General features: G+C 47.3%; 1 protein-coding gene across 15 annotated transcripts in view; it reads left to right on the top strand.

The window, feature by feature from the left end:
* The window catches only part of dmd (dystrophin), a 3,042,490-nt gene that overhangs the window by 1,248,640 nt on the left and 1,767,619 nt on the right, over nucleotides 1-26,231 (top strand). For all 15 annotated transcript variants that reach the window (XM_072513983.1, XM_072513987.1, XM_072513978.1 and 12 more), the window contains one exon: nucleotides 407-587. In XM_072513983.1, coding sequence (XP_072370084.1) covers nucleotides 407-587 — 181 coding nt within the window. The remainder of the gene's footprint in view (nucleotides 1-406; nucleotides 588-26,231) is intronic.

The raw sequence follows: 26,231 nt of genomic DNA, 5'->3' as shown, positions 1-26,231 counted from the left end.
TTCAATCAGTCCTGCCTAGATTTAAACTGAAGTCTGTTTTCGAGAGGCAAGTGCTCTCCTGATTCACTCTCTTGTCCAGCCCAGTCAGAGTCACTGATATATGTTCTAATTTGAACATCTATCGCCTTACCAAGTAAATGCGCATTAAACACACAAAATCCTGATTAGCCAACATTAAGTGTTTTGTACAACTGATGAGTGGGTCAAGCTCACGGTTGCTGAGTGTCACTGCTCCAGAGAAGCTGGTCAGTCATTTTTGTCAGGCCTGTGTTAGTTAATGAATTCCACCCCCCCCCCCCCCCCCCCACCCCCGCCCCAGCCCGTGCAATATAAAACTTAGAGCTTTCAAAAATATTCATATCTTGATATTGACAAAGCAACATTTATTTATGTGCAAACCTTTCAGGAGGAAATCTCGCGATTGACAGTACTACAACCATTGGTTCATAAGTTGACAGAACAAGGGGCTGAGCTACAACAGAAGGAGGAGGTGCCCAAGTCTTTAGGGGCTGATATCATGGCTTCTACCAGTCATTTTGCTCATGTTCTTAAAGCACTGCAGACTGAAGAGAAACAGTTGCACTCCCGTAAGTGATTCTAGCTCTTCATACTGGATATGTTTAATCATTGTGAAAAGCCATTTTCTTTTACCTTTTCTTTAGCCATTTTTTCAAACATGTGGAATTATATTTCTCTGACCAAAATGTTACCAAATCAAAAAAGTATGAATTGCAGAACAGTCTCTCACAAATTATAATTTGAGGAAGAGATGCATGTGCTGTTTAGTTTTTATTCTAAATCGTAGCTGAACACCAAATGTAGACAACATTCAAATGGGAGAGGAGAAGCTCATGTTCATAGAATTTACAGTGCAGAAGGAGGCCATTCGGCCCATCGGGTCTGCACCGGCTCTTGGAAAGAGCACCCTACCCAAGGTCAACACCTCCAAATGTTGAGGATAGTTTTCTACGAATCAAAGTAACTAGAGAGAAACTTTTGATTGTATTTGTATAAATCTCTATTCAACAAACATTTGAACTCTTGCAGCACAATTAAATGTTTCAAAGTGTTCAGATGTAATATGCTGGGCTGGATTCTCCGCCGACGGGATGCTCCGTTTTGCCGGCAGCCCGGGGGTTTTGCCCCACAATGGGAAACCCCATTGACCTGCCGGCGTAATGGAATATCCCGTCAGCGGGTGAAACAGAAATCTGGGGCTGTGGGATAGAGAATCGAGCCAGCTGTTTCTTTCCGGGTATCTTTTGTAATATAAATACTCTGCCACATGGATTTTCCAAACCCAAGAGTTAAAATCCTAATTAAAATAATAATAATTTTTATTATGTAACTGCAATGAAGTTACTGTGAAAATCCCCCAGTTGCCACACTACGAAGACTGTTTGGGTACACAAGAGGGAGAAGTCAGAATGTCCAATTCACCAAACAAGCACGTCTTTCGAGACTTGTGGGTGAAAAGTGGAACACCTGGAGGAAACCCATGCAGATACCGGCAGAACATGCAGACTCTGCACAGTAAGTGACCAAGCCAGGAATCGAATCCGGGTCCCTGGCACTGTGAAGCAACAGTGCTAACCACTATGCTGCCGTCCGTCACTCAACTGTCAGTCCTGTGATTTTTCTTATATTCCATTCCCACAGATTTAATTTTGGTGTTAGTATTTTCCTTTCCTTCTCGTGACCTCTCCTCTGCTGATCATGACTTCTCTTTCTCTGCTGACCAAGACCTATCTGTTTCCCTTAATCATCCCTTCACTTTTTATTGAGTGTACTGACTTTCTGCCCCTCTGCTTTTTTAATTCTCAGCTGCAAGCCTGTTTAGCTTTGGATATTTTGTTTTCATTTTCTAATGTTGCATCCTTTCAATTTAACACAAATTGTTTTACTTAATTAGTTCCTCCGATGGTTCAATAGGCTGAGAAATTTTCATGGTCAGTCACTCTTGTTTGAGCTAAATTAACAATGTGGTTGGGGGTGGGGTGGTGCAACTTATTTTTGGATGACAAGGGGCAGTCATGGTATCTGATTTCTGATCATTATCCAGTGACCCTTGCTGTAGGTGTGCATGGTGGGAACAGGATTCTTCCTGCTCTTGATGCCTTCCACAGTAGAACACAATAACAGCCTAACTTTCAAATCTCACACATGAATAATGTATAATTGGACCAGATGCTGAATGGAAATGAATGCCATGGAAGTAGACTACAACAACAAATTGACCCCTTGAAGGGAGAAACATATGCTTCCCTTTATGTCTCTCTGATACTGCTGTGAGAAATCCATCAAGAACATAGAGCCGAGTGATCTTGCTGTCTGGTTTATAGGCAGGATAGAAGAAGAAAGAGGAGAATGCAACAAGGCACCTGGCTCGGCAAAGGGAAGAGCACAACAGTCAAGATCGTGGTGTGACGGGGCTTCTTCCGCATGTGGAGGGAGATCCTGGCAAGTCTGGTAGAGAGGGTGTAGGTGGACTTGGAGATGGTATGCCCTCCCGTTGTCATTGGAGGGAAGGGTCCAGATGGTTAAAATGAACATTCTTCCAAGGTTCTTGTTTGTGTTTCGGTGTCTTCCAATCTTTCTGCCCAAGTAGGTTTTTAGTAGGATTAATAAGCTAATTTTGACCTTTGAAAGAGCAGGTAAAACCCCTCAGATTTGGAGTGCATTCTTGCAGAGGGAGAAACGGTCCGGAGGGGGAGCGGGGGGGGGGGGGGGGGGCATGACGTGATTTGATTATTGCTGGGCGGCGTACATTGAGAAAATGCGGGGATAGGTCAAGAAAGTACGGGGTGGGTCAATTAGGAGGCGAATGGAGGAGGCTTCCAGTACAGGTTTGAGTCTGAGGGCACTTATTACTGCTCCACTTCCGTTATCACCGGCCAAGGACTCTACAAGACCAGTGGTAACAGCTTCTCTGAGACTATGAAACTAATTTACACAGCACTTTAAAATCTATGTTGTAAATCTGTAGGAACTATAGATTTATATTGGCTAGGATGGATTTGTCGTAGAAGATCTGGGAGAGGGAGGTGGTCGAGAGGTTTAGGGATTTGTTTGTGGAGTAAGTTTTCTGGGCTGAAGGAGCTGGGGGAGGGAATGTGTTTACATACATACAGGTACAGAACTTTGTCCGGAAGGAACTTTCTACATTTTCTCGATTCCTGGCCCCCTCTCTTGTGGATAAGATGCTGTCCCTGGATGAGATAGGAGAAGGGAGGATATCAGAAACTTATGGGCAGTTGATGTAGAGGGAGAGGGTTTCACTGAAGGAAGTAAGAGGAAAATGGGAGGAAGAGTAGGGTTGTGCTTTTGAGTGGGGGGGGGGGCGGGGGGGGGGGGGGGGTGGTTATGGAGCGAGGTTCTGCATAGGATTAATTCTACCTTCTCATGTGTGATACTGAGTTTGATTCAGTTTAAAGTGGTGCATAGGGCGCACATGACCAGATTGGGTACTTTCCGGGGGTAGAGGATAGATGTGAGCGTTGTTCAAAGGGACCGGTGAACCATGAACATGTTTTGGTCCTGCTCTAAATTGGTCAAGTTCTAGGCTTCCTTCTTCAAAACTATGTCGGAGATTTTGAGTGTTAAAATGGAGCCGTGCCCATTGGCGGTGATCTTTGGGTTGTCAGACTTGCCTGGGCTGCAGCAGGGGAACAAACTGACGTCTTAGCCTTCACCTCTCTGATAGCCTGGAGGCGTTTGCTGGGGTGGAGGGTATTGGCGACGCCTAAGATAACGGCATGATGGGAGACCTGTTAGAGTTCCTGCACTTGATGGGTGCTGCCCCAACAGCACTCAAGAAGCTCAACACCATCCAGGACAAAGCAGCCGACTTAATTAGCATCCTTTCCACTACAATAAACAGCCACTCTCTCCAACACCACACAGTGGCAACAGAGTGTCCCATCTACAAGACATACTGCAATAATTTATCAAGGCTTCTTCAGCAGCCCCTTCCAAACCTGTAACCTTCTAGAAGGACAAGGACAATAGATGTGTGGTAACAGCAACACCTGAAATTTCGCCTCTAAGACATACACCATCCTGACTTGGAACTATATCACCGCACCTTCAATGGTGCTGGGTCATAATCTTGAAAACTCCCTCCCTCATTAACAGCCCTCTATCCTACAACACGGACTGCAACTGTTTACGAAGGCAGCTCACTACCACCCTCTCCAGGGCAATTAGGGAAAGGAACTCAGTACTGGCCTAGCCAGTACTGCCATGTCCCGTGAACAAATGTAAGAAAAAAATTGTCGACTTGTTCTAATCATATTATGCTTTTCTCCTACCTTTCTTGAAATATGGCTTTACATTTACCAACTTCCAATCTAATGGGAGCATTCCCAAATCCAAGAGACTTGGAAAATCAGCGGCAGTGAATCCACTGTTTTTGCAGTTATCTCTTTTGAATCTCTGGGATGTAGATGATCGTGGCCCAGGGGTTTATCAGACTCAGCCTCTTAGTTTCTATGATACTGATATTAATTACCTTTCTTATTGGCGCCTGAGATTACTCCATATTTCTGGTATGTCACGTGTGCCTTCTGTGGTGACCAAGGGCACAAAACATTTATTCAGTGTCTCCTGTCATTTCCTCACTCCCATGACAATCTATCCTGTCTTTGCTCTTAAGGGACCAACATTTACTTTAGTTACTCTCTTCCTTTTTATATAGATGCAAATGCCATTGCAATCAGTTTTTATATTCCTCAGCACTTTACCCTCGCTCTATTTTTTCCCTGTTTATCGACTATTTGCTGGCCCTTTGGTTTCTAAAACATTACCAATCCTCAGGCTTGCTACTGAACTTTGCATTGTTATACGCCTCTTCTTTTAATCTGATGCAAACTTTAATTTCCTGAGTGAGATTGTGGAGGGAGATGCGTAGCGAGAGGTCATGATAGCTGATATGCTGGTAGAGTTCACAGATCAACACTAAGAGGAGTGAGATGGACAGGGAAGACATTGGCTACATTTACCTCCACCAAGTGCACTGCTCAGAAAGGTCAGCAAGGGTGTCGAGGCAGTTGGGGTTGCTGCTTAGAAGGAGGAAGCAATAGATGCCTGGAGGAACCCTTCAGAATATGCAAAGGAGATACAAAGAGAAGTTTTCGGATTTTCTAGGAGAGAGTAAAACCAGGGACGGCAGCAGGAAAGTAGGGAGATTGCGGAGCATTGGAAGGATTCAGGTAAGGATTTGGGAAGGAAGAGAGGGGAGAAATCAAAGGAGGCATGATGACAGGAGAGAGAGAAAGACGGCAAGGATGGATAAAGAAAAAATAAATTAAAATGAGGGATAAAAGTGTAAATGGACGTAATGGGTTCAAGTCCAGAGCAGCCATCAAAATAGGCACTCAAATGTACACAGGAAAAATTAAAATTACTTGCACCAGGAGCATCTTAAAATCAGAAACAGAGAGGCAGAGAGGCGTGGAGAGGAAATTCCAGAGCTATGGGCCTCAACAACTGAAAGCATAGTCACCAATGGTGGAACCATTAAAATGAGTTGTTACAATCAGCCAGAATTAGATGAATGAAGATATCATGGAGGGTTGTGGAGCTGGAAGAAAGTAGAGGGGCCGTGGCTTGGAGGGATTTGAAAACAAGGATGAGAACTTTGAAATTGAAGTGTCATTTAAGGGGGAACCAATGTGGATCATTCTGTTTCCTCCTTTCCATTGCAGTCTCATTAACAATCAGTCTCTTGTTTTTTCATTCTTTGAAGCACTATCCTGATATCTTACTGACGTATTTTATGAATAGAAAATAAAAACAAAGGACATTTATCAAAACATATTTCCAGGACTTGTATATTTTGTTCCATATTATACTGTATTTGAGGATTTAAATCAAATACTTATTTCCCTTTTTGTAAAATTTTATTTTCTCATTTATCAACATTTACAAAACACATCCATCGTTGTATAAATGTTCACAGATTTACTTTGAAACTTTATGATTAACTTTATAAATTCATCGCATTAATGGGGACATGATAAGTCTCCATTTCAAAGATCAAAACCAACATCTGTGAAGCAATGTGTTCCACTTCAACACCATGTGTTGCATTTTCCTGTCAAGGCAATTAATTTCAGCTTCAATTGTTGATATACATAGAACTGTTTAAATCTTTTTCAGTGTTTGATGGAGATTTACTATATTCCTGGGTAAACTTTTACGTGTGATGCGAATGGGTGGGAACTCAGGAGTTGGAAAGCGGGTTCAAAGCCTTCTGTACAGCACTAGCTTTATGACTTTCCAGCACTCTGGTTTCAGCACTGTTCAAGTCAAACCTTCCCAATAGAAAAGCTCTCTCTTACATAGATACATAGAAGATAGGAGCAGGAGGAGGCCTTGTGGCCCTTCGAGACTGCTCCGTCATTCATCACGATCATGTCTGATCATCCAACTCAATAGCCTAATCCTGCTTTCTCCCCCATAGCCTTTGATCCCATTCTCCCCAAGTGCTATATCCAGCCGCCTCTTGAATATATTCAAAGTTTTAGCATCAACTACTTCCTGTGGTAATGAATTCCACAGGCTCACCACTCTTTTTTTTTTTAGAGATAAACCATTCAGCCCATCCAGTTAGTGGAGGAGCTTTTTCCACATGACCTTTTATTTTAATCCCACTCCGCATTCTGTTTAATATTTCTCTTTTCAAGCAACAATCTTAATTAATTCTAAAATAATTTATTGACTCTTGTTTCTCCTGCTGTGCTTTCCCCCCCTCTCCCTCTCTCTCTCTTTTTAAAAAATATATATTTTATTCAAGATTTTTTGGCCAAACATAACAGGACGTAGTGTTTCTTTTAAACAACAATAAAGCAATATAAATAGCAGTGGCCAGTTTTAAACAAATAAATAAATAATATATGAACAAAAACCAAACTAAATGGCAACTGCCTTGTCAAAAATAAATACTCTCCAAAGATACAATCCAACAGTCCAATATACATTACCTAAAACAAGTGCCTATACATATACAATAACATCCCTGAGAGTCCGTCCGATTCCTCCCCCCCCCCCCCCCCCCTCCCCCTGGGTTGCTGCTGTTGTCTTCCTTTCCATTCCCTCTATCTTTCTGTGAGGTAGTCGACGAACGGTTGCCACCGCCTGGTGAACCCCTGAGCCGAACCCCTTAACACAAACTTAATCCGTTCTAACTTTATAAACCCTGCCATGTCGTTTATCCAGGTCTCCACACCCGGGGGTTTGGCTTCCTTCCACATTAACAATATCCTGCGCCGGGCTACTAGGGACGCAAAGGCCAAAACATCAGCCTCTCTCGCCTCCTGCACTCCCGGCTCTTCTGCAACCCCAAATATAGCCAACCCCCAGCTTGGTTCGACCTGGACCCCCACCACCTTCGAAAGCACCTTTTCCACCCCCACCAAAAACCCCTGTAGTGCCGGGCATGACCAGAACATGTGGATGTGATTCGCTGGGCTTCTCGAGCATCTCGCACACCTATCCTCTATCCCAAAAAATTTACTGAGCCGTGCTCCAGTCATATGCGCCCTGTGTGACACCTTAAATTGTATCAGGCTTAGCCTGGCACACGAGGACGATGAGTTTACCCTACGTAGGGCATCAGCCCACAGCCCCTCCTCAATCTCCTCCCCCAACTCTTCTTCCCATTTCCCTTTCAGCTCATCTACCATGATCTCCCCCTCGTCCCTCATTTCCCAATATATGTCCGACACCTTACCATCCCCCACCCATGTCTCGGAGATCACTCTATCCTGCACCTCCTGCGTCAGGAGCTGCGGGAATTCCCTCACCTGTTGCCTCGCAAAAGCCCTCAGTTGCATATACCGAAATGCATTCCCTTGGGGCAACCCATATTTTTCCGTCAGCGCTCCCAGACTCGCAAAAGTCCCATCTACGAACAGATCTCTCAATTGTGCTACCCCTGCTCTTTGCCATGCTCCAAATCCCCCATCCATTCTCCCCGGAGCAAACCTATGGTTATTTCTTATCGGGGACCGCACCGAGGCTCCCGTCTTTCCCCTATGCCGTCTCCACTGCCCCCAAACTTTCAATGTAGCCACCGCCACCGGGCTTGTGGTGTATTTCTTCGGTGAGAACGGCAACGGTGCCGTCACCATAGCTTGTAGGCTAGTCCCCCTGCAGGACGCCCTCTCCAATCTCTTCCACGCCGCTCCCTCCTCTTCTCCCATCCACTTACACACCATTGAAATATTGGCGGCCCAGTAGTACTCACTTAGGCTCGGTAGTGCCAGCCCCCCCCTGTCCCTACTGTGCTGCAAAAATCCCCTCCTCACTCTCGGGGTCTTCCCGGCCCACACAAAACTCATAATACTCTTCTCGATTCTTTTGAAAAAAGCCTTCGTGAATACCACCGGGAGGCACTGAAACACAAAAAGGAATCTCGGGAGGACCACCATTTTAACCGCCTGCACCCTACCTGCCAGTGACAGGGACACCATGTCCCATCTCTTAAAGTCCTCCTCCATCTGTTCCACCAACCGCGTTAAATTAAGCCTATGTAATGTACCCCAATTCTTGGCTATCTGGATCCCCAAGTACCGAAAGTCCCTTGTTACCTTCCTCAACGGTAAATCCTCTATTTCTCTGCTGTGCTCCCCTGGATGCACCACAAACAACTCACTTTTCCCCATGTTCAATTAATACCCTGAAAAATCCCCAAACTCCCCAAGTATCCGCATTATCTCTGGCATCCCCTCCGCCGGGTCCGCCACATATAGCAACAAATCATCCGCATACAGAGATACCCGGTGTTCTTCTCCTCCCCTGAGTACTCCCCTCCACTTCCTGGAACCCCTCAATGCTATGGCCAGGGGCTCAATCGCCAGTGCAAACAATAACGGGGACAGAGGACATCCCTGCCTCGTCCCTCTATAGAGCCGAAAATAATCAGACCCCCATCCATTCGTGACCACGCTTGCCATCGGGGCCCTATACAGCAACTGTACCCATCTGATATACCCATCTCCAAAGCCAAATCTCCTCAGCACCTCCCACAAATAATCCCACTCCACTCTATCAAATGCTTTCTCGGCATCCATCGCCACCACTATCTCCGCTTCCCCCTCTGGTGGAGGCATCATCATTACCCCTAGCAGCCTCCGTATATTTGTATTCAGCTGTCTCCCCTTCACAAACCCAGTTTGGTCCTCATGAACCAGCCCCGGGACACAATCCTCTATCCTCGTTGCCATTACCTTGGCCAGAATCTTAGCGTCCACATTCAGGAGGGAAATAAGCCTATAGGACCCGCATTGCAGCGGGTCCTTTTCCTTCTTTAGGAGGAGCGATATCGTTGCCTCTGACAGAGGTGGGGGCAGGTGCCCCCTTTCCCTCGCCTCATTAAAGGTTCTCATCAGTAGCGGGACCAGCAAGTCCATATATTTCCTATAGAATTCAACTGGGAATCCGTCTGGTCCCGGGGCCTTCCCCGCCTGCATGCTCCCAATCCCTTTCACTACTTCCTCCATCTCAATCTGTGCTCCCAGTCCCGCCCTCTCCTGCTCCTCCACCTTAGGGAATTCCAGCTGATCCCGAAAGCACATCATTCTCTCCTTCCCACCCGGGGGCTGAGCTTCATATAATCTTTCATAAAATGCCTTGAACACTCCATTCACTCTCTCCGCTCCCCGCTCCATCTCTCCCTCCTCATCTCTCACCCCCCCTATCTCCCTCGCTGCTCCCCTTTTCCTCAGTTGGTGGGCCAGCAACCTGCTCGCCTTCTCCCCATATTCGTACTGTACACCCTGTGCCTTCCTCCATTGTGCCTCTGCATTACCCGTAGTCAACAAGTCAAATTCTACATGTAGAATTCCCTGTACAGTCCCTCCTCCGGTGCCTCCGCATATTGTCTGTCCACCCTCAGAAGTTCTTTCAACAACTGCTCCCTTTCCCCACCCTCCTGCTTTCCTTTATGTGCGCGAATAGATATCAGCTCCCCTCTAACCACTGCCTTCAGCGCCTCCCAGACCACTCCCACCTGGACCTCCCCATTATCATTGAGTTCCAAGTACCTTTCAATACACCCCCTCACCCTTAAACACACCCCCTCATCTGCCAATAATCCCATGTCCATTCTCCAGGGTGGACGCTGTTCTTTTTCCTCCCCTATCTCCAGGTCCACCCAATGTGGAGCGTGATCCGAAATAGCTATAGCCGTGTACTCCGTCCCCGTCACCTTCGGGATCAGTGCCCTTCCCAAAACAAAAAAGTCTATCTGTGAATAAACTTTGTGGACATAGGAGAAAAACGAAAACTCCTTACTCCTAGGTCTACTAAATCTCCAGGGGTCTACTCCTCCCATCTGCTCCATAAAGTCCTTAAGCATCCTAGCTGCAGCCGGCCTCCTTCCGGTCCTGGACCTCGATCTGTCCAGCCCTGGGTCCAGCACCGTATTAAAATCTCCACCCATTACCAACTTCCCCACCTCTAGGTCCGGGATACGTCCTAACATACGCCTCATAAAGTTGGCATCATCCCAGTTCGGGGCATATACGTTCACTAAGACCACCGCCTCCCCTTGCAATTTGCCACTCACCATCACGTATCTGCCCCCACTATCCGCCACTATGGTCTTTGCCTCAAACATTACCCGCTTCCCCACTAGTATAGCCACCCCCCTGTTTTTTGCGTCTTGCCCCGAATGAAACACCTGCCCCACCCATCCTTTGCGTAGTCTGACCTGGTCTATCAGTTTCAGATGCGTCTCCTGCAGCATAACCACATCTGCCTTAAGTTTCTTTCGGTGTGCGAGTACCCGTGCCCTCTTTATTGGCCCGTTCAGCCCTCTCACATTCCACGTGATCAGCCGGGTTGGGGGGGCTCTTTACCCACCCACCCTTATCGACTAGCCATCTCCTTTTTCAATCCAGCTCCTCACCCGGTTCCCACATAGCCGTATCTCCCCCCAACGGCGCCCTCCCGCCCCGACCACCCCACCCCATACCAGCTCCCCCTTCTCCCCAGCAGCAGCAACCCAGTTAACCCCCCCCCGCTAGATCCCTCACTATCGTAATTGCACCCCCCATGTTGCTCCCAGAAGTCAGCAAACTCTGGCCGACCTCTGCTTCCCCCCGTGACCTCGGCTCCCACTGTGCGAGGCCCCCTCCTTCCTGCTTCCCTGTTCCCGCCATGATTACCATAGCGCGGGAACAAAGCCCGCGCTTCTCATTTGGCCCCGCCCCCAATGGCCGGCGCCCCCAGCTCCTCATCCTCCCTCCCCCCCTCCCCCACGACATGGGGAAGAGAGAAAAGTTACAGGGTCGCAGGATTAACAACTTGGGAAATCATCTCTTCCCCTGTTTCCCCCCCCTCTTCACCCCACATATTCGCCCCACCACTTTGTCCCAAACGTTCTTTTTCTAGCCCGCTTATTCCAGTTTCTCCTCGACAATAAATGTCCACGCCTCTTCTGCCGTTTCAAAGTAGTGGTGTTTCCCTTGATGTGTGACCCACAGTCTTGCCGGCTGCAGCATTCCAAATTTAACCTTCCTTTTGTGCAGCACCGCCTTGGCCCGATTAAAGCTTGCCCTCCTTCTCGCCACCTCCGCACTCCAATCTTGATATACGCGGATCACCGCGTTCTCCCACCTACTGCTCCGAGTTTTCTTTGCCCATCTGAGGACCATCTCTCTGTCCTTATATCGGAGAAATCTCACCACTATGGCTCGAGGAATTTCTCCAGCCCTCAGTCTTCGCGCCTATAACTCGATAGGCTCCCTCCACCTCCAACGGGCCCGTCGGGGCCTCCGATCCCATTAACGAGTGCAGCATCGTGCTCACATATGCCCCGACGTCCGCCCCTTTTGCACCTTCGGGAAGACCAAGAATCCTTAAATTCTTCCTCCTCGCATTATTCTCCAGCACCTCCAGCCTTTCCGCACACCTTTTGTGTTGTGCCTCGTGCACCCCTGTCTTCACCACCAGGCCCTGTATGTCGTCCTCATTCTCAGCAGCCTTTGCCTTCACGACCCGAAGCTCCTGCTCCTGGGTCTTTTGCTCCTCCTTTAGCCCTTCAATCGCCTGTAATATCGGGGCCAACAGCTCCTTCTTCATCTCCTTTTTAAGTTCTTCCACGCAACGCCGCAGGAACTCTTGTTGGTCAGGGCCCCATATTAAACTGCCTCCTTCCGACGCCATCTTGCTTTGTGCTTGCCTTCCTTGCCGCTGCTCGAGAGGATCCACCGCAATCCAGCCACTTTCCTCTCCTTTTTCCATCCGTGTCCAGGGGGGATTCCCTTCTGGTTTACCGCACAGTGTTTTTAGCCGTTAAAATTGCCGTTGGGGCTCCTATTAAGAGCCCAAAAGTCCTTTCCCCCGGGAGCTGCCGAAACGTGCGACTTAGCTGGTCATCGCCGCACCCGGAAGTCTCCAGGCTCACCACTCTTTCTGTGAAGAAGTGTCTCCTTATCTCTGTCCGAAATGGTTTACCCTGAATCCTCAGGCTGTGACCCCTGGTTTGGGACACACCCATCATTGATAACATCTTCTCTGCATCTACCCTGTCTTGCCTGTTAGAATGTTATAAGTCTCGATGAGACCCCCCTCTTCTGAACTCCAGCGAGAACAATCTCAACCTAGTCAATCTCTCCTCATATGACAGTCCCGCCATCCCTGGAATCAGACTGGTAAACCTTAGCTGCACTCCCTCGAGAGCAAGAACATCCTTCCTCAGAGAAGGAGACCAAAACTGCACACAATACTCCAGGTGTGGCCTCACCAAGGCCCTGTACAATTGGAGCAACACATCCCTGCTTCGAACTCGAAACCTCTTTCAATGAAGGCCAACATACCATTAGCCTTCTTTACCGCCTGCTGCACCTGCATGCTTACTTTCAGCGGATGGCGCACAAGGACACCCAGGTCCCGCTGCACACTTCCCTCTCCCAATTTGCAACCATTCAGATAGTAATCTGCCTTCCTGTTTTTGCTCCCAAAATGAATAACCTCACTTATCCAAATTATACTGCATCTGCCATTGATTTGCCCACTCGTCCATCCTGTCCAGATCTTGCTGTAGAATCCCTGCATCCTCGTCACAATTCACCCTCCCACCTAATTTGGTATCATCTGCACACTTTGAGATGTTACATTTTGTTCCCTCATCCAAATCATTAACATGTATTGTGAATAGCTGGGGTCCCAGCACCACTCCCTGTGGTACCCCACTAGTTACTGCCTGGCAATTTGAAAAGAACCCATTAATCCCTACTCTTTGTTTCTTCTCTGCCAACCAGTTTTCTATCCACCTCAATACATTTCCCCCAATCCCATGAGCTTTAATTTTGCACAATAATCTCTTAGGCGGGACTTTGTCAAACGCTTTCTGAAAGTCCAAATGTACCACATCGACTGGCTCCCCCTTGTCAATTGTACTGGTTACCTCGTCAAATAATTCCAACAGATTTGTCATGCATAATTTTCCCTTCATTAACCCGCTGACTCTGACTGATCCTGCCACTGCTTTCTAAATGTTCCACTATAAAGTCCTTGATAATGGATTCAAGCATTTTCCCCACTACCGAGTTCGGCTTACTGGTGTATAATTCCCTGCTTTCTCTCTACCTCCCTTTTTGAATATTGGAATGAAGTGAGCTACCCTCCAATCTGCAGGGACAGTTCCAGAGTCTATAGAATCCGGAAGGTGACCACCAATGCATCCACTATTTCCAGTGCCACCTCCTTAAGCACTCTGGGATGCAGATTCTCAGGCCCTGGGGATTTATCGGCCTTCAATCCCATCAGTTTTCCCAGCAGCATTTCTCTACTAATGTTGATCTCCCTCAGTTCTTCCCTCTCACTAAACCTTTCATTCTCCAACATTTCTGGGATCTGATTTGTGTCCTCATTTGTGAAGACAGAACCAAAGTATGTATTCAATTGCTCAGCCATTTCCCTGGAATCTTCTTTTCGTATTGTACTTTCCCCTTCTTAATCAATCCCTTCGTCCTTCTTTGCTGAATTCTAAACTGCTCCCAATTCTCAGACCTATTATTTTTCTTGACAAATCTGCATGTTTCTTCATTGTATTGGATACTACTTCTAATTTCCTTTGTAAGCCATGGATTGGCCCTCTTGGCCCTCTTAACCCCTTCGCTTTTGTGCCAGACAGGAATGAACAGTTGCTGTAGTTCCTCCATGCGTTCCTTGAATGTTTGCCATTGTCTATCCACTGTCATCCCTTTAAGTAACTCTCCCCAACTTATCAAGGCCAATTCACGCCTCATATCCTCATAGTTCCCTTTGTTAAGAATCAGCACTCTAGTCTCCGAATAAACTACTTCACGCTCCATCTTGATAAAAAGTTCTAGCGTGTTATGGTCGCTCATCCCCAAGGGGTCTCGTACAGCCAGGTTGGCAATGATTCCCTTCTCATTACACAGTACCCAGTCTAAGATGGCCTGCTCTCTAGTTGGTTCCTCCACAGATTGGTCAAGAAAACCATCCCGTATACACTCCATGAATTCCACCTCTATAGCATTGTGGCTAATTTGATTTGGCCAATCTATGTGAAGATTAAAATCACCCATGATCACCGAGATTCCCTTGTTACATGCGTCTCTAATTTCTTGTTTAATGGCATTCCCAACCTCACCACTGCAATTTGGGGGTCTAGTTATGACACCCACTACTGTTTTTTGTCCCTTGGCATTTCTCAACTCTACCCATATGGATTTCACATTTTCAGAGCCAATATCCTTTCCACTACTGTGTTAATTTCCTCTTTAACCAGCAATGCCACGCCACAATCTCTTATTTTATACTTGTCCTTCCTAAATACTGAAAACCCTGGGACATTCAGTTCCCATCCCTGTTCACCCTGCAGCCATGTCTCCATAATCCCAATTATATCATACCCATTTATATCTATCTGCGTGATTAGTTCATCCACTTTATTGCAAATGCTCCATGCATTAAGGCACAGGGCTTTTAAGTTTGTCTTTTTCACAATGTTTGTCTTGCTCCCAATATTTTTCTCTACGGCCCCGTTTGAATTTTGTTCTTGGTTTCTCCACCTATCACTTTTCTTATTCACTTTTCTACATTTTGCTTTTGTCCTTGTCCCCTCTTTCTCTGACTCCTTGCATAGGTTCCCATCCCCCAGGCATGTAAGTTTAAACCCTCCCCAACCGCTCTACCATTCTTTCCCCAGTACTGATGTTGGTTCACCATGAATCAAAATCCACTTCTCCCTCACAATCCTTGAGCCATACATTCAACACTCATCGTATTTACCCTGTGCCAATTTGCTCATGGCTGAGATATCAATCAAAAGATCTTTATTATCTTTATGGTCTTGCTTTTTAGTTTAGTCCCTATCAGCGCATACTCCCTCAGCAGAACTTCTTTCCTAACTATGTTATTATTGATGTGGATCATGATGTGGATCTTTTCCCACCCACTCCCAAGTTTCTCTTCAGTCCCAAGGAGATGTCCAGATATAATCCTGACACTGGGCAGACAACACAGCCTTTGGGATCACGCTCTTGGCTCAGATAAGAGTATATTTCCCCTAACTATACAGTCCCCTTCTGCCACTACATTCCACCTTACTTTCCCAGCTTCAGTGACCTTCTGTACCATAGTGCTGTGGTCAGTTTACTCATCAGGTCTTCTCCTGTCCACACAGGCTGCAAGAATCTCATATCTGTTGGGCAAATGCAAGGGATGAGGCTCCTCCAGTGCAACATTGTGAATCACCATTCTTGCCTCACTTGTAATCACACACCCATGTACTGGACCACAAGCAATTCTGAAGTTCTTAACCCAAGGGGTGTGACTGCCTCAAAGTTACCCAGGCAACTTTCTCTCTCCCTAATGTACTGCTGTGTGCAAAGCTTGCCTCTACTTGAACAAATCTGAGCTGAAGCTACTCGAGCAAATGCTTCTTGCAGGTGTAGTTGCTCTTGATAAGACATGGCACCCTAGCTCCCGCATATTATAGGTGGCATATCATCTGCCCTGCCATCTTTGTTGTATTTTGTTTAACTAGTTAGGGTTTCAGATTTTGAAAAATAAATCGCTCTACAAATATTTGTAGTTATATATAGTTTCACTAGGTGAGCTAGAAAAGTAACAATGTATTTATCTCTCCCTGGTCCTAGTTGAAACAATAACCCACAAAACAACATAATACTTACCAATGATTTACTTACCTGCTTACCTAATGAATACCACTAGATCTCAGATCTTGCGATCTCTTACTCCCCCTCTTGGGCTGCTTCTTGTCTTTAAAAGACAAGAGCAGCACCTCTTCGCTCATACTTAGAATTCCCTCGCCCAATTACAGCTACATTATTGTAGCTGTACATGTTACCTTAGAGCCTAAACATTGAAAAAAATACATGTCCCCATTAATCTACATATATCTAAAGGGCTGATACTAACAAATCAAAGAAACATGGGAAAGCATCTCTTTGGTCTGTTTGTCCAGTTACCAAATCTGATGACTCTCAATTGCCCACTGCCTCAAATATCTATCCTGTTCTCCCCAAAAGTTTTTCTCCACTTCTTAGGATTCATTCTTTCATGAGTCAACAGTCTAAAAGCTACCTGGATCACAACATTATCATAACGTTGCATGTACAAGTAAGAAATATAATCCCAAATGTTATATTAAAAAGAATGAATAAAAAGCAATATTTTCTGAAACATTTCGCAACATGAAAGGTGCAATATAAATGCAAATCTTTTTTCTTTTGTCTGTTACTGGCCTGATGGAATAGCGTGCACAATACAAAAATGTAGCAAGTTTCTGTCAAACTGGCTCAATATAAATTGTTGGCTTGTTCATGGCTCTGACAGTCTTTGAGACTACATCACATTTCAGAAGATTGTGTGAATTAGTTTCCCAAACACAAGTTGGAACAAAGTATTTTATTTGCGAAGAATGTCAGCTATTATTTAGCTGCACAGGTCTTATATTATTCTCTAAGCCTGAATAAAGATTGTGGACTTTCAGTTAACACAAATACTTTATCCAATGGGTTTGTTCTGTTTCCAGAGCTTAACTAGATATAATACAGTCAAGAGGTATGACCAGTGAAGCTGCCTATGCTGAGCTGTCTCTGTCTGCTGCTGCTCACTAGCCCTGTGCTTCTGAAAGAGGCGGATCCTCCTTGGGCTGGACCCTTTATACCCGTCTCTGATGCTGCCCTCTAGTGATGCTGTGGCTGTTACATCTGTCTGTCTAGTGTATGTGCAGATGTATGTACAGATATACAGATCACTACATCCCCCTCCCCTTTTATTTGACATGTTTTCTAGACTGGCCTCAAGAAAATGTACGTAACAAGTGGTGAGAACATGCAAATCTGCACACTGTGAAAATGATAAAAGTAATACAGAAACAATTAACTGTGTTGTGAGTCCATCGTGAGAAATGTCCATATTCGTCTTGTGCGTGTGTTGAAGTGTCATTACAAATCTAGCTGGTCGGGTGCCTTACGGCTTCTGCTGGAGTGTCTTAATGGTGGTAGTAGGGATAATGGTTTGATGTCATCAAGAGTACTATCTGCCGTTGTGTGACGAGGAACATCCTGTGGACAAATGGACTCAGTCAAGTCCAGTGTGGGAAATACTGGCGTTGTAGATCAAATCTCTAATAGATCCCGGCGGTTATGGCGAAAAAGTGCTCCCGCAGATGATTTGACAATGTAGGACCGTGGTGCCTCCTGCCTGATCACCGTGGCTGACTCAGACCATCCACCTTCTGGGTCCCTGATTCTGATAGTGTCGCCTATTGTCAGTGGCTTGAGGGATCGCATGTTGATCGTAGTAAAGTATTTGTTTGGAGCATAGTGACCGCATGTCGTTGAGAACCGGTGCGTTGCCGGGGTCTCGGAATTGCTTTGCCGGTAGGGTTGTCCGGATGTCTCTGCCGAAGAGCATTTGCGCTGGCGACAGTCCTGAGCTCAATGGGGTTGCACAGTATGATAACAGAGCGAGGTTGATGTCGGAATGTGACTCTACTGCTTTGCTGATGAGTCGTTTAATGATGTGGACACCTTTTTCCCCTGTTCCATTTGATTGCGGGTAGAGATTCTGTGTCGCACCGTTGTCTGACCTCGACTTTTTCCTGTGTTTGTGGCATTGATTCTGTATGTCATCGTTTGTGAAAGCTGTTTTGCTCGTTTGTTCTGGAGCAGGTGTGAATTCGTGAGATTCTTTATCATGCCATGGCATGTTTATAGTCTTGTCATTGTTTTGCAGTGTGCTGTGGCATTGTCCTTCACGTGCAGAGTTGGACCATGTTGTACAGGTCGTTGTTTCATAGTTGTTGTTTCTGTCATTTCTGTCTTCTTAAAAACTATATATATTTATTCAAATCTTTCCACAAATTTTCAACAACCCCCCCCCCCCCCAAACAAAAAGAAAGAAACATAAACAACAATCAAAAATTAAACATTGAATTTCCACCATACACAATAACCCCCCATATAACATTAAAAAACACAAATCGGGAAAAAAAAAACCCTTCACCCAAACGCCACCCCAAAAGAACCTCCCCCCCCCCCCCCACCCTTGGGCTGCTGCTGACCTCCTCCTAACGCTCCACGAGATAGTCTAGGAATGGTTGCCACCGCCTGAGGAACCCTTGCACAGACCCTTGCAAGGCGAACTTTATCCTCTCCAGCTTGATGAAGCCTGCCATGTCATTGATCCAAGCTTCCACACTAGGGGGCTTCGCACCTTTCCAGAGTAGCAAAATCCTCCGCCGGGCTACCAGGGACGCAAAGGCCAGAATACCGGCCTCTTTCACGTCCTGCACTCCCGGCTCGTCCAATACCCCAAATAATGCTAATCCCCAGCTCGGCTTGACCCGGGCGTTCACCACCTTGGACATAGTCCGCGCAATACCCCTCCAAAACCCATCCAGCGCCGGGCACGGCCAGAACATATGGACATGATTTGCCGGGCTCCCCGAGCACTTCCCACATCTGTCCTCCACCCCAAAGAACCTACTCAACCTCGCCCCTGTCATATGCGCTCTGTGCGTAACTTTGAACTGTATTAGGCTGAGCCTGGCGCAAGAGGAGGAAGAATTAAACCTACTCAGGGCATCAGCCAACAGACCCTCATCTATCTCCTCCCCAAGCTCCTCCTCCCACTTGCCCGTTGTCATTTCTGTCTTTGTTGTTTTTGTTGTCGTTCTTGTTGTTGTTTTTGTAGTATCTGTCTAGGTTGTTTTCGTTGGCATTCTTGTTGTTGTTGTTCTTGTTCTTTTTGTCGCGCTTGTTGATTCTGTTTTCATTGTTTTTGCTTTTATTCTTGTTCTTTTTCTTGTCGTGCTTGTTGTTTCTGGGATGCTCTTGTTGTTTTTGTCGTTCTTGTTGTGCTGCATGTTGTTTTTGATGTTGCTGTTGTTATTCTTGTTTCTGCTGTGCATCTCGTGGTTTTTGTTGTTCTTGTTGCGCTCATTGTGGATGATTTGAGTCATTGTCACAGTTATTGGTGTCAGTGTCCTTTGTGGTATCTGCTACATTGAGCGTTTCTTCTTGAGAATTGTGAGAATGATCTGATGTTGCATTGATGTTGGTGACATCAGTCATTTGTGGTGGATTCGATTCCTCTTCTTTGCTTACTTGGTACTCCTCTTTTGGAGTCATTTCAGGGTCATTTGAATTATCATTGATTTCTTGGTGCTCCTCTTTTGGGATCATTTCAGGTTCATTTAAATCATCTGTGATCTCTTTGTGCTCCTTTTCTGGAGTCAAAATCTTCACAATTTCATTTTGTTGTGGGTTGTGGTGTTCCTTTTCTGGAGTCAAAATCTTCAAGATTTCAATTGACGTGGTCTCTCTGGACTCATGGGTGGCCGTCCTCTGATTATTGAGTGCTTCTGTGCAGACAAGCTGAGATATGTCAGTCTCGCTGTGATCCTGCACATCCTGTATGGGAATTGTGATTTCTTCGTCACTTGTCTCACATACAGTGGGTAGACATTCAGTGTCTTCTTCTGGTGGATCAAATAATCTTGATAGATCTTCATGGTCTTGGACATGCATGACGTTCGCTATGGAGTATTTTCTTGCTTCCATTTTTGAATCTGTCACCGAGCTGTCTGTGGAGGCTTGCGTCACTCTCTTTGTGGAGGCTTGCTTCGCTCTCTTTGTGGAGCCCTTCATCACTCTCTCTGTGGAGTCTGTCATCGCTCTCTTTGTGGAGTCTGTCATTGCTCTCTTTGTGGAGTCGTGCAGTGTTCTGTAGACCTGTGCTGCCTCAACGGAGTCGTTCTGTGCTCTCTGTGTGGCATCGTCTTCGTCTTGGGTATTGCTGTCATCCAATGTACCGACGATCTGCCATGGCACCATGGTATTGGATTCATCTACCATGAGAAGAGACGTATTGAGCTTTTCAACCGTGTTGCTGATGCTGTGATCAGGACCTCTAAATAACTCAGCCTTGTCTGAGCAGTATTGTGTGTATTGTTCGTTGGACAAATCATAGCTTTTTGTTTCGGAGTTGTGATCGTTCTCTTCATGTTCAATGAACAAATCAACTTCTTATGTGGAGGCTGAGACCCTTTGTGGTGCGTGGACCACTCTCTGTTTCTTGGCATCAGGCTGCAGCATAATCCTGCACTCACGAGTCGGGATGTCATACATGCTGGGCTGCAGATTCCCCATTCCGAAGAACTCATCGTCGGGGTCTTCACGGTACAACACCTCTAGTTGCGGTTCGGATTTGGTACTGGGGTAGCCATCTCCCAAGATGAAATCTTCGTCTGAGTCGTAGTCTACAAGGACCATATCATCTTCTAGGGCAGTGTTAACTGCTTGTTCCAGTGTGTTGTGAAAGTTATTTTCAACTGCTGGTGTAAGTTCGGGCATTGTTCTCTCTTTTGAGGCAAGAAAATTGGGTTTTGCAGCTTTAAATTTCTTTTTGTTCATTTTCGTGCATTTCCCTTTTAAGTGGGCGTGGTCCTGGTCATCTGACGTCATGACGCTCGTGACGTCATGCGTAGGACTCGATTGCCCATGTGCACACTGAATTTCCTGTACTGTGCCCTCTTTTCGCAACTGAGCATGTGTGGCTCCTTTCTCAAGATGGCTGCCGCTCAGAACCTCCGTCTTTCTCCGATTCAACCCTGCCTCCGCCTCGTGGTGAGTGTTTGTGCCATTTTTACCAATTTTGTTTTCTAAATGATGATTCTGTGTTTGTAGAGACACCAAGTACTGATTTTGTTTTTGTTCATAAGCAAGGCATTTTTGTACAGTGATTTCTCGAGTTAGATACTTATTTTGTGAAAGTTCTTCCCTCAAATCTTTATCAGATAGTCCAGAAATTAATTGTTGCATTATCACAGTGTCTCTGAATCAGCATAATCACAGCCTTGTGATATTAACTTGAGATTTGTAATAAAATCAGAGATGGGCCCTCCTTTTCTCTGACAAGAGTTAAATCTTTCCAGCATCTGTTACAGCGTTCAACAAATTTTTTGAGTATAACGTCTACTTTGGTGTTGTCCTCACCCTCTAAGTAATTAAAGCAATTATAGATTTCTCTAGATTCATGCCCTCCTGTTGAGAGTAGTAGGGCTATTTTCGTTGAATCAGAGGCAGTGCTTAAACCATTAGCTGTGATAAATATTTGGAACAGCTATTCAAACATTTTCCAGTTATAACTTAAACTACCGGTTGTTTCCAGCTGCCATGGAGTTTCAACAAGTTCCATCGAATCAGTTAGTCGTCGAGGTTCCATTGGCTGTGAAGTCTTCCACAGTCGAATATCCGGTTTAAGTTTTTCTTCTCTTGCTGGTGTCTAGCTCGCTTTCTTTTTTTAAAATATGTTTTTATTAAGAATTTTTCAACAATATTTTCCACCTTACATACAACCCCCCCCCCCCCCCCCCCCCAGTAACAGAGAAAGGAAAGAAACTCGCGTGGCAAGACATGAACATGGCAAGTCTAAGATACAGAACTTTGTACATTGGATTCTTCCCGTACATGTCAGTTTCCGGTTTCCGGATCATTCATGTGTTTTCTTGCTCAACAGCCCCCCCGAGAAACCCCCCTTCCCCCCCCCCCCTCCCGCCCTCACGAACGATGTCCCCCCATCCCCCCCTGGGTTTCTGTTGCTGCTGTCCGACCTTCATCTAACGCTCCACGAGATGGTCTAGGAACGGTTGCCACCGCCTGTAGAACCCCTGCGCAGACCCTCTCAAGGCAAACTTTATCCTTTCCAACTTGATAAACCCTGCCATATCATTTATCCAGGCCTCCATGCTGGGGGGCTTCGCCTCCTTCTACATTAGCAAGATCCTTCGCCGGGCTACTAGGGACATAAAGGCCAGAATGCCGGCCTCTTTCGCCTCCTGCACTCCCGGCTCGTCCACTACTCCAAATAGTGCTAGCCCCCAGCTTGGCTTGACCCAGACTTTCACCACCTTAGATACTGTTCCCGCCACTCCCCTCCAGAACCCCTCCAGTGCCGGGCATGACGAAAACATATGGACATGGTTTGCCGGACTTCCTGAGCACCTCCCACATCTGTCCTCCGCCCCAAAGAACCAACTCAGCCTCGCCCCCGTCATATGCACTCTATGAACCACCTTAAATTGTATCAGGCTAAGCCTGGCACACGAGGAAGAGGAATTCACCCTACTTAGGGCATCAGCCCATAGCCCCTCCTCAATCTCCTCCCCCAACTCCTCCTCCCATTTACCCTTCAGCTCCTCTACCAAAGCCTCCCCCTCTTCTTTCATCTCCTGGTATATCGCCGACACCTTGCCCTCTCCGACCCATACGCTCGAAATCACCCGATCTTGAATCCCCTGTGCCGGGAGTAGCGGAAATTCCCTCACCTGCAGCCTCACAAACGCCCTCACTTGCATGTACCTGAAAGCGTTTCCCGGGGGTAGCCCAAACATCCCCGAGTGCCCCTAAGCTCGCAAACGTCCCGTCAATGAACAGGTCCCCCATTCTTCTAATCCCTGCCCGATGCCAGCTCTGAAACCCCCCGTCCATCCTTCCTGGGACAAACCGATGGTTGTCTCTGATCGGGGACCACACCGAGGCTCCCGTCGCACCCCTGTGCCGTCTCCACTGCCCCCAGATCTTTAGCGTTGCCGCCACCATCGGGCTCATGGTGTACCTTGTCGGCGAGAGTGGCAGCGGTGCCGTCACCAGCGCCCCCAGGCTCGTTCCCTTGCAAGACGCCATCTCCAACCTCTTCCACGCCACCCCCTCTCCCTCCATCAGCCACTTACGGATCATTGCCACGTTGGCTGCCCAATAGTAACCAGCCAAATTCGGCAACGCCAGCCCTCCTCTATCTCTGCTATGCTCCAAGAACCCCCTCCTTACCCGCGGGGTCTTGCTCGCCCACACAAATCCCATAATGCTCCTGCTTACCCTCTTAAAGAAGGCCTTAGTAATCACAATTGGGTGGCATTGGAATACAAAAAGAAATCTCGGGAGGACCACCATTTTAACCGACTGTACCCTACCTGCCAGCGAGAGTGGCAACATGTCCCACATTTTAAAATCCTCCTCCATCTGTTCCAACAACCGCGTCAAATTAAGTTTGTGCAGTGCCCCCCAGCTCCTAGCTACCTGAATCCCCAAGTATCGAAAGCTCCTTTCCGCCCTCCTCAACGGTAGGTTATCTATCCCTCTTCCCTGGTCCCCCGGATGGATCACAAAGAGCTCACTCTTTCCCACATTGAGCTTATAGCCCGAAAAATCTCCAAACTTCCTTAGGATCTGCATTACCTCAACCATCCCCTCCACTGGATCCGTCACATACAGCAACAGGTCGTCTGCGTACAGCGACACTCGATGTTCCTCTCCCCCTCGAACCACCCCCTTCCATTTCCCCGACTCCCTTAACGCATGGCCAAAGGTTCAATTGCTAATGCAAACAGCAGAGGGGACCGGTTGTATCGTCCCTCGATACAACCGGAAATACTCCGAACTTCGCCGGTTCGTGACCACACTCGCCACCGGGGCTTTATACAGGAGCTTAACCCAACTAATAAACCCTCCCCCGAAGCCAAACCTCCTCAACGCTTCCCAGAGATACTCCCACTCTACCCGATCAAAAGCATTCTCCGCGTCCATGGCTGTCACTATCTCCGCTTCTCCCTCCACCGATGGCATCATTATCACATTTAGGAGCCTTCGCACATTAGTATTTAACTGCCTACCCTTTACGAATCCCGTCTGGTCCTCGTGAATCACCCCGAGGACACAGTCCTCAATCCTCGTGGCCAACATTTTTGCCAGCAACTTAGCATCTACATTAAGGAGCGAGATCGGTCTATACGACCCACATTGCAATGGGTCCTTATCCCGCTTCAAGATCAAAGAGATCGTCGCCTCCGACATTGTCGGGGGCAGGGTCCCCCCCTCCCTTGCTTCATTGAAGGTCCTTACCAGCAACGGGGCTAACAGGTCTACATACTTCCTATAAAACTCCACCGGGAACCCATCCGGCCCCGGGGTCTTCCCTGCCTGCATGCTCCCCAGTCCTTTAACCAGCTCCTCCACCCCAATTGGCGCCCCCAAACCAGCCACCTCCTGCTCCTCCACCCTTGGGAACCTCAATTGGTCCAAGAATCGCCGCATCCCCTCTTTTCCCCCTGGGGGCTGGGATCCATACAGTTCCTCGTAAAAGGCCTTAAAAGCCTCATTCACTTTCCCAGCACTCCGCACCGTAGTTCCCCTGCCATCTTTGACTCCGCCTATTTCCCTCGCTGCCATCCTCTTACGGAGCTGATGTGCCAGCATCCGGCTCGCCTTCTCCCCATATTCATATATCGCCCCCCTGTGCCTTCCTCCACTGTGCCTCTGCCTTCCCTGTGGTCAACAGGTCGAACTCCGTCTGGAGACTTCGTCTCTCCCTGAGTAGTCCCTCATCAGGAGCCTTTGCATAGCTCCTGTCCACCCTTGAAATCTCCCCCACTAACCTCTCCCTTTCCCTGCCCTCTCTCTTCACCCTATGAGCCCTGATGGAGATTAACTCTCCCCTGACCACCGCCTTCAGCGCCTCCCATACTACTCCCACCTGTATCTCCCCGTTGTCGTTGGCCTCCAGATACCTTTCAATACACCCCGGCACCCTCCCGCACACTTCCTCGTCTGCCAGCAGTCCCACATCCAACCTCCACAACGGGCGTTGGTCCCTCTCCTCCCCCAGCTCTAACTCCACCCAATGCGAGGCATGGTCTGAAATGGCTCTGGCCGAATACTCCGTTCCCTCCACTTTCGGGATCAATGCCCTGCCCAGAACAAAAAAATCTATCCTGGAGTAGACCTTATGTTCGTGGGAGAAAAAAGACAATTCTCTGGCCGAAGGCCTGGCAAATCTCCACGGATCTACTCCCCCCATCTGGTCCATAAACCCCCTAAGCACCTTGGCCGCAGCCGGACTCTTCTCCGTCCTAGATCTGGAGCAATCTAATGCTGGGTCCAGCATAGTGTTAAAATCCCCACCCATTATCAAGCAGCAACCCTAGAATCCCCCCCCCCCCCCGCTAGATCCACATCTAGCTCTTTTGCTCCCCCCATATTACTTCCGTGAGTCAGCTGACTTCTGCTGACCCCGGCTTCCCCCGCCTTCCCGTTGATCTCCCCCGTGTGGGAGTCTCTCCTCCTCCTTGCCTTCCTCCATCCACCCCCCCCCTTTGGCACGGGAAAAAGCCCGCGCTTTCCTGAACCAGCCCCACCCCCTGTGGCACAGCTCCTGTTGCGGCCATTATCCCAGCTCCCTCATCCCCGAATCTCACCTCCCTCCAGCACCGACGCCCACATTCCCCATCATCATCATCTCGTCTACAGAAAAGAAAAAAAAAGGAAACTTTTAGGAATTTTAACCAGAACTCTACCCACATCCCCATCCATCATCCCACCCATGAAGTATTCTTTACCCATATTTACAACCCCATATACAACCAACATCTCCCCCCACAACCACATCCCCTCAGTTCGAGTCCAGTTTTTCCGTCTGAATAAAGGTCCCAGCCTCTTCTAGCGTTTCAAAATAATGGTGTCGGTCCTGATAAGTGACACACAGTTGCGCAGGCTGCAGCATGCCGAACCTGACTCTTTTTTTATGCAGCACCGCCTTTGCCCGATTGAAGCCAGCTCACCTCCTTGCCACATCCGCGCTCCAATCCTGGTAAACTCGGATCACCGCGTTCTCCCATCTACTCCGCACCTTCTTGGCCCATCTCAGCACACTTTCTTTGTCCGCTA

This window comes from Scyliorhinus torazame, chromosome 8 (assembly GCF_047496885.1).
Source record: "Scyliorhinus torazame isolate Kashiwa2021f chromosome 8, sScyTor2.1, whole genome shotgun sequence".
NCBI classification, from domain to species: Eukaryota; Metazoa; Chordata; class Chondrichthyes; order Carcharhiniformes; family Scyliorhinidae; genus Scyliorhinus; species Scyliorhinus torazame.
The sequence above is the reverse complement of the archived record's forward strand: the minus strand, read 5'-3'. Positions and strand labels throughout refer to the sequence as shown.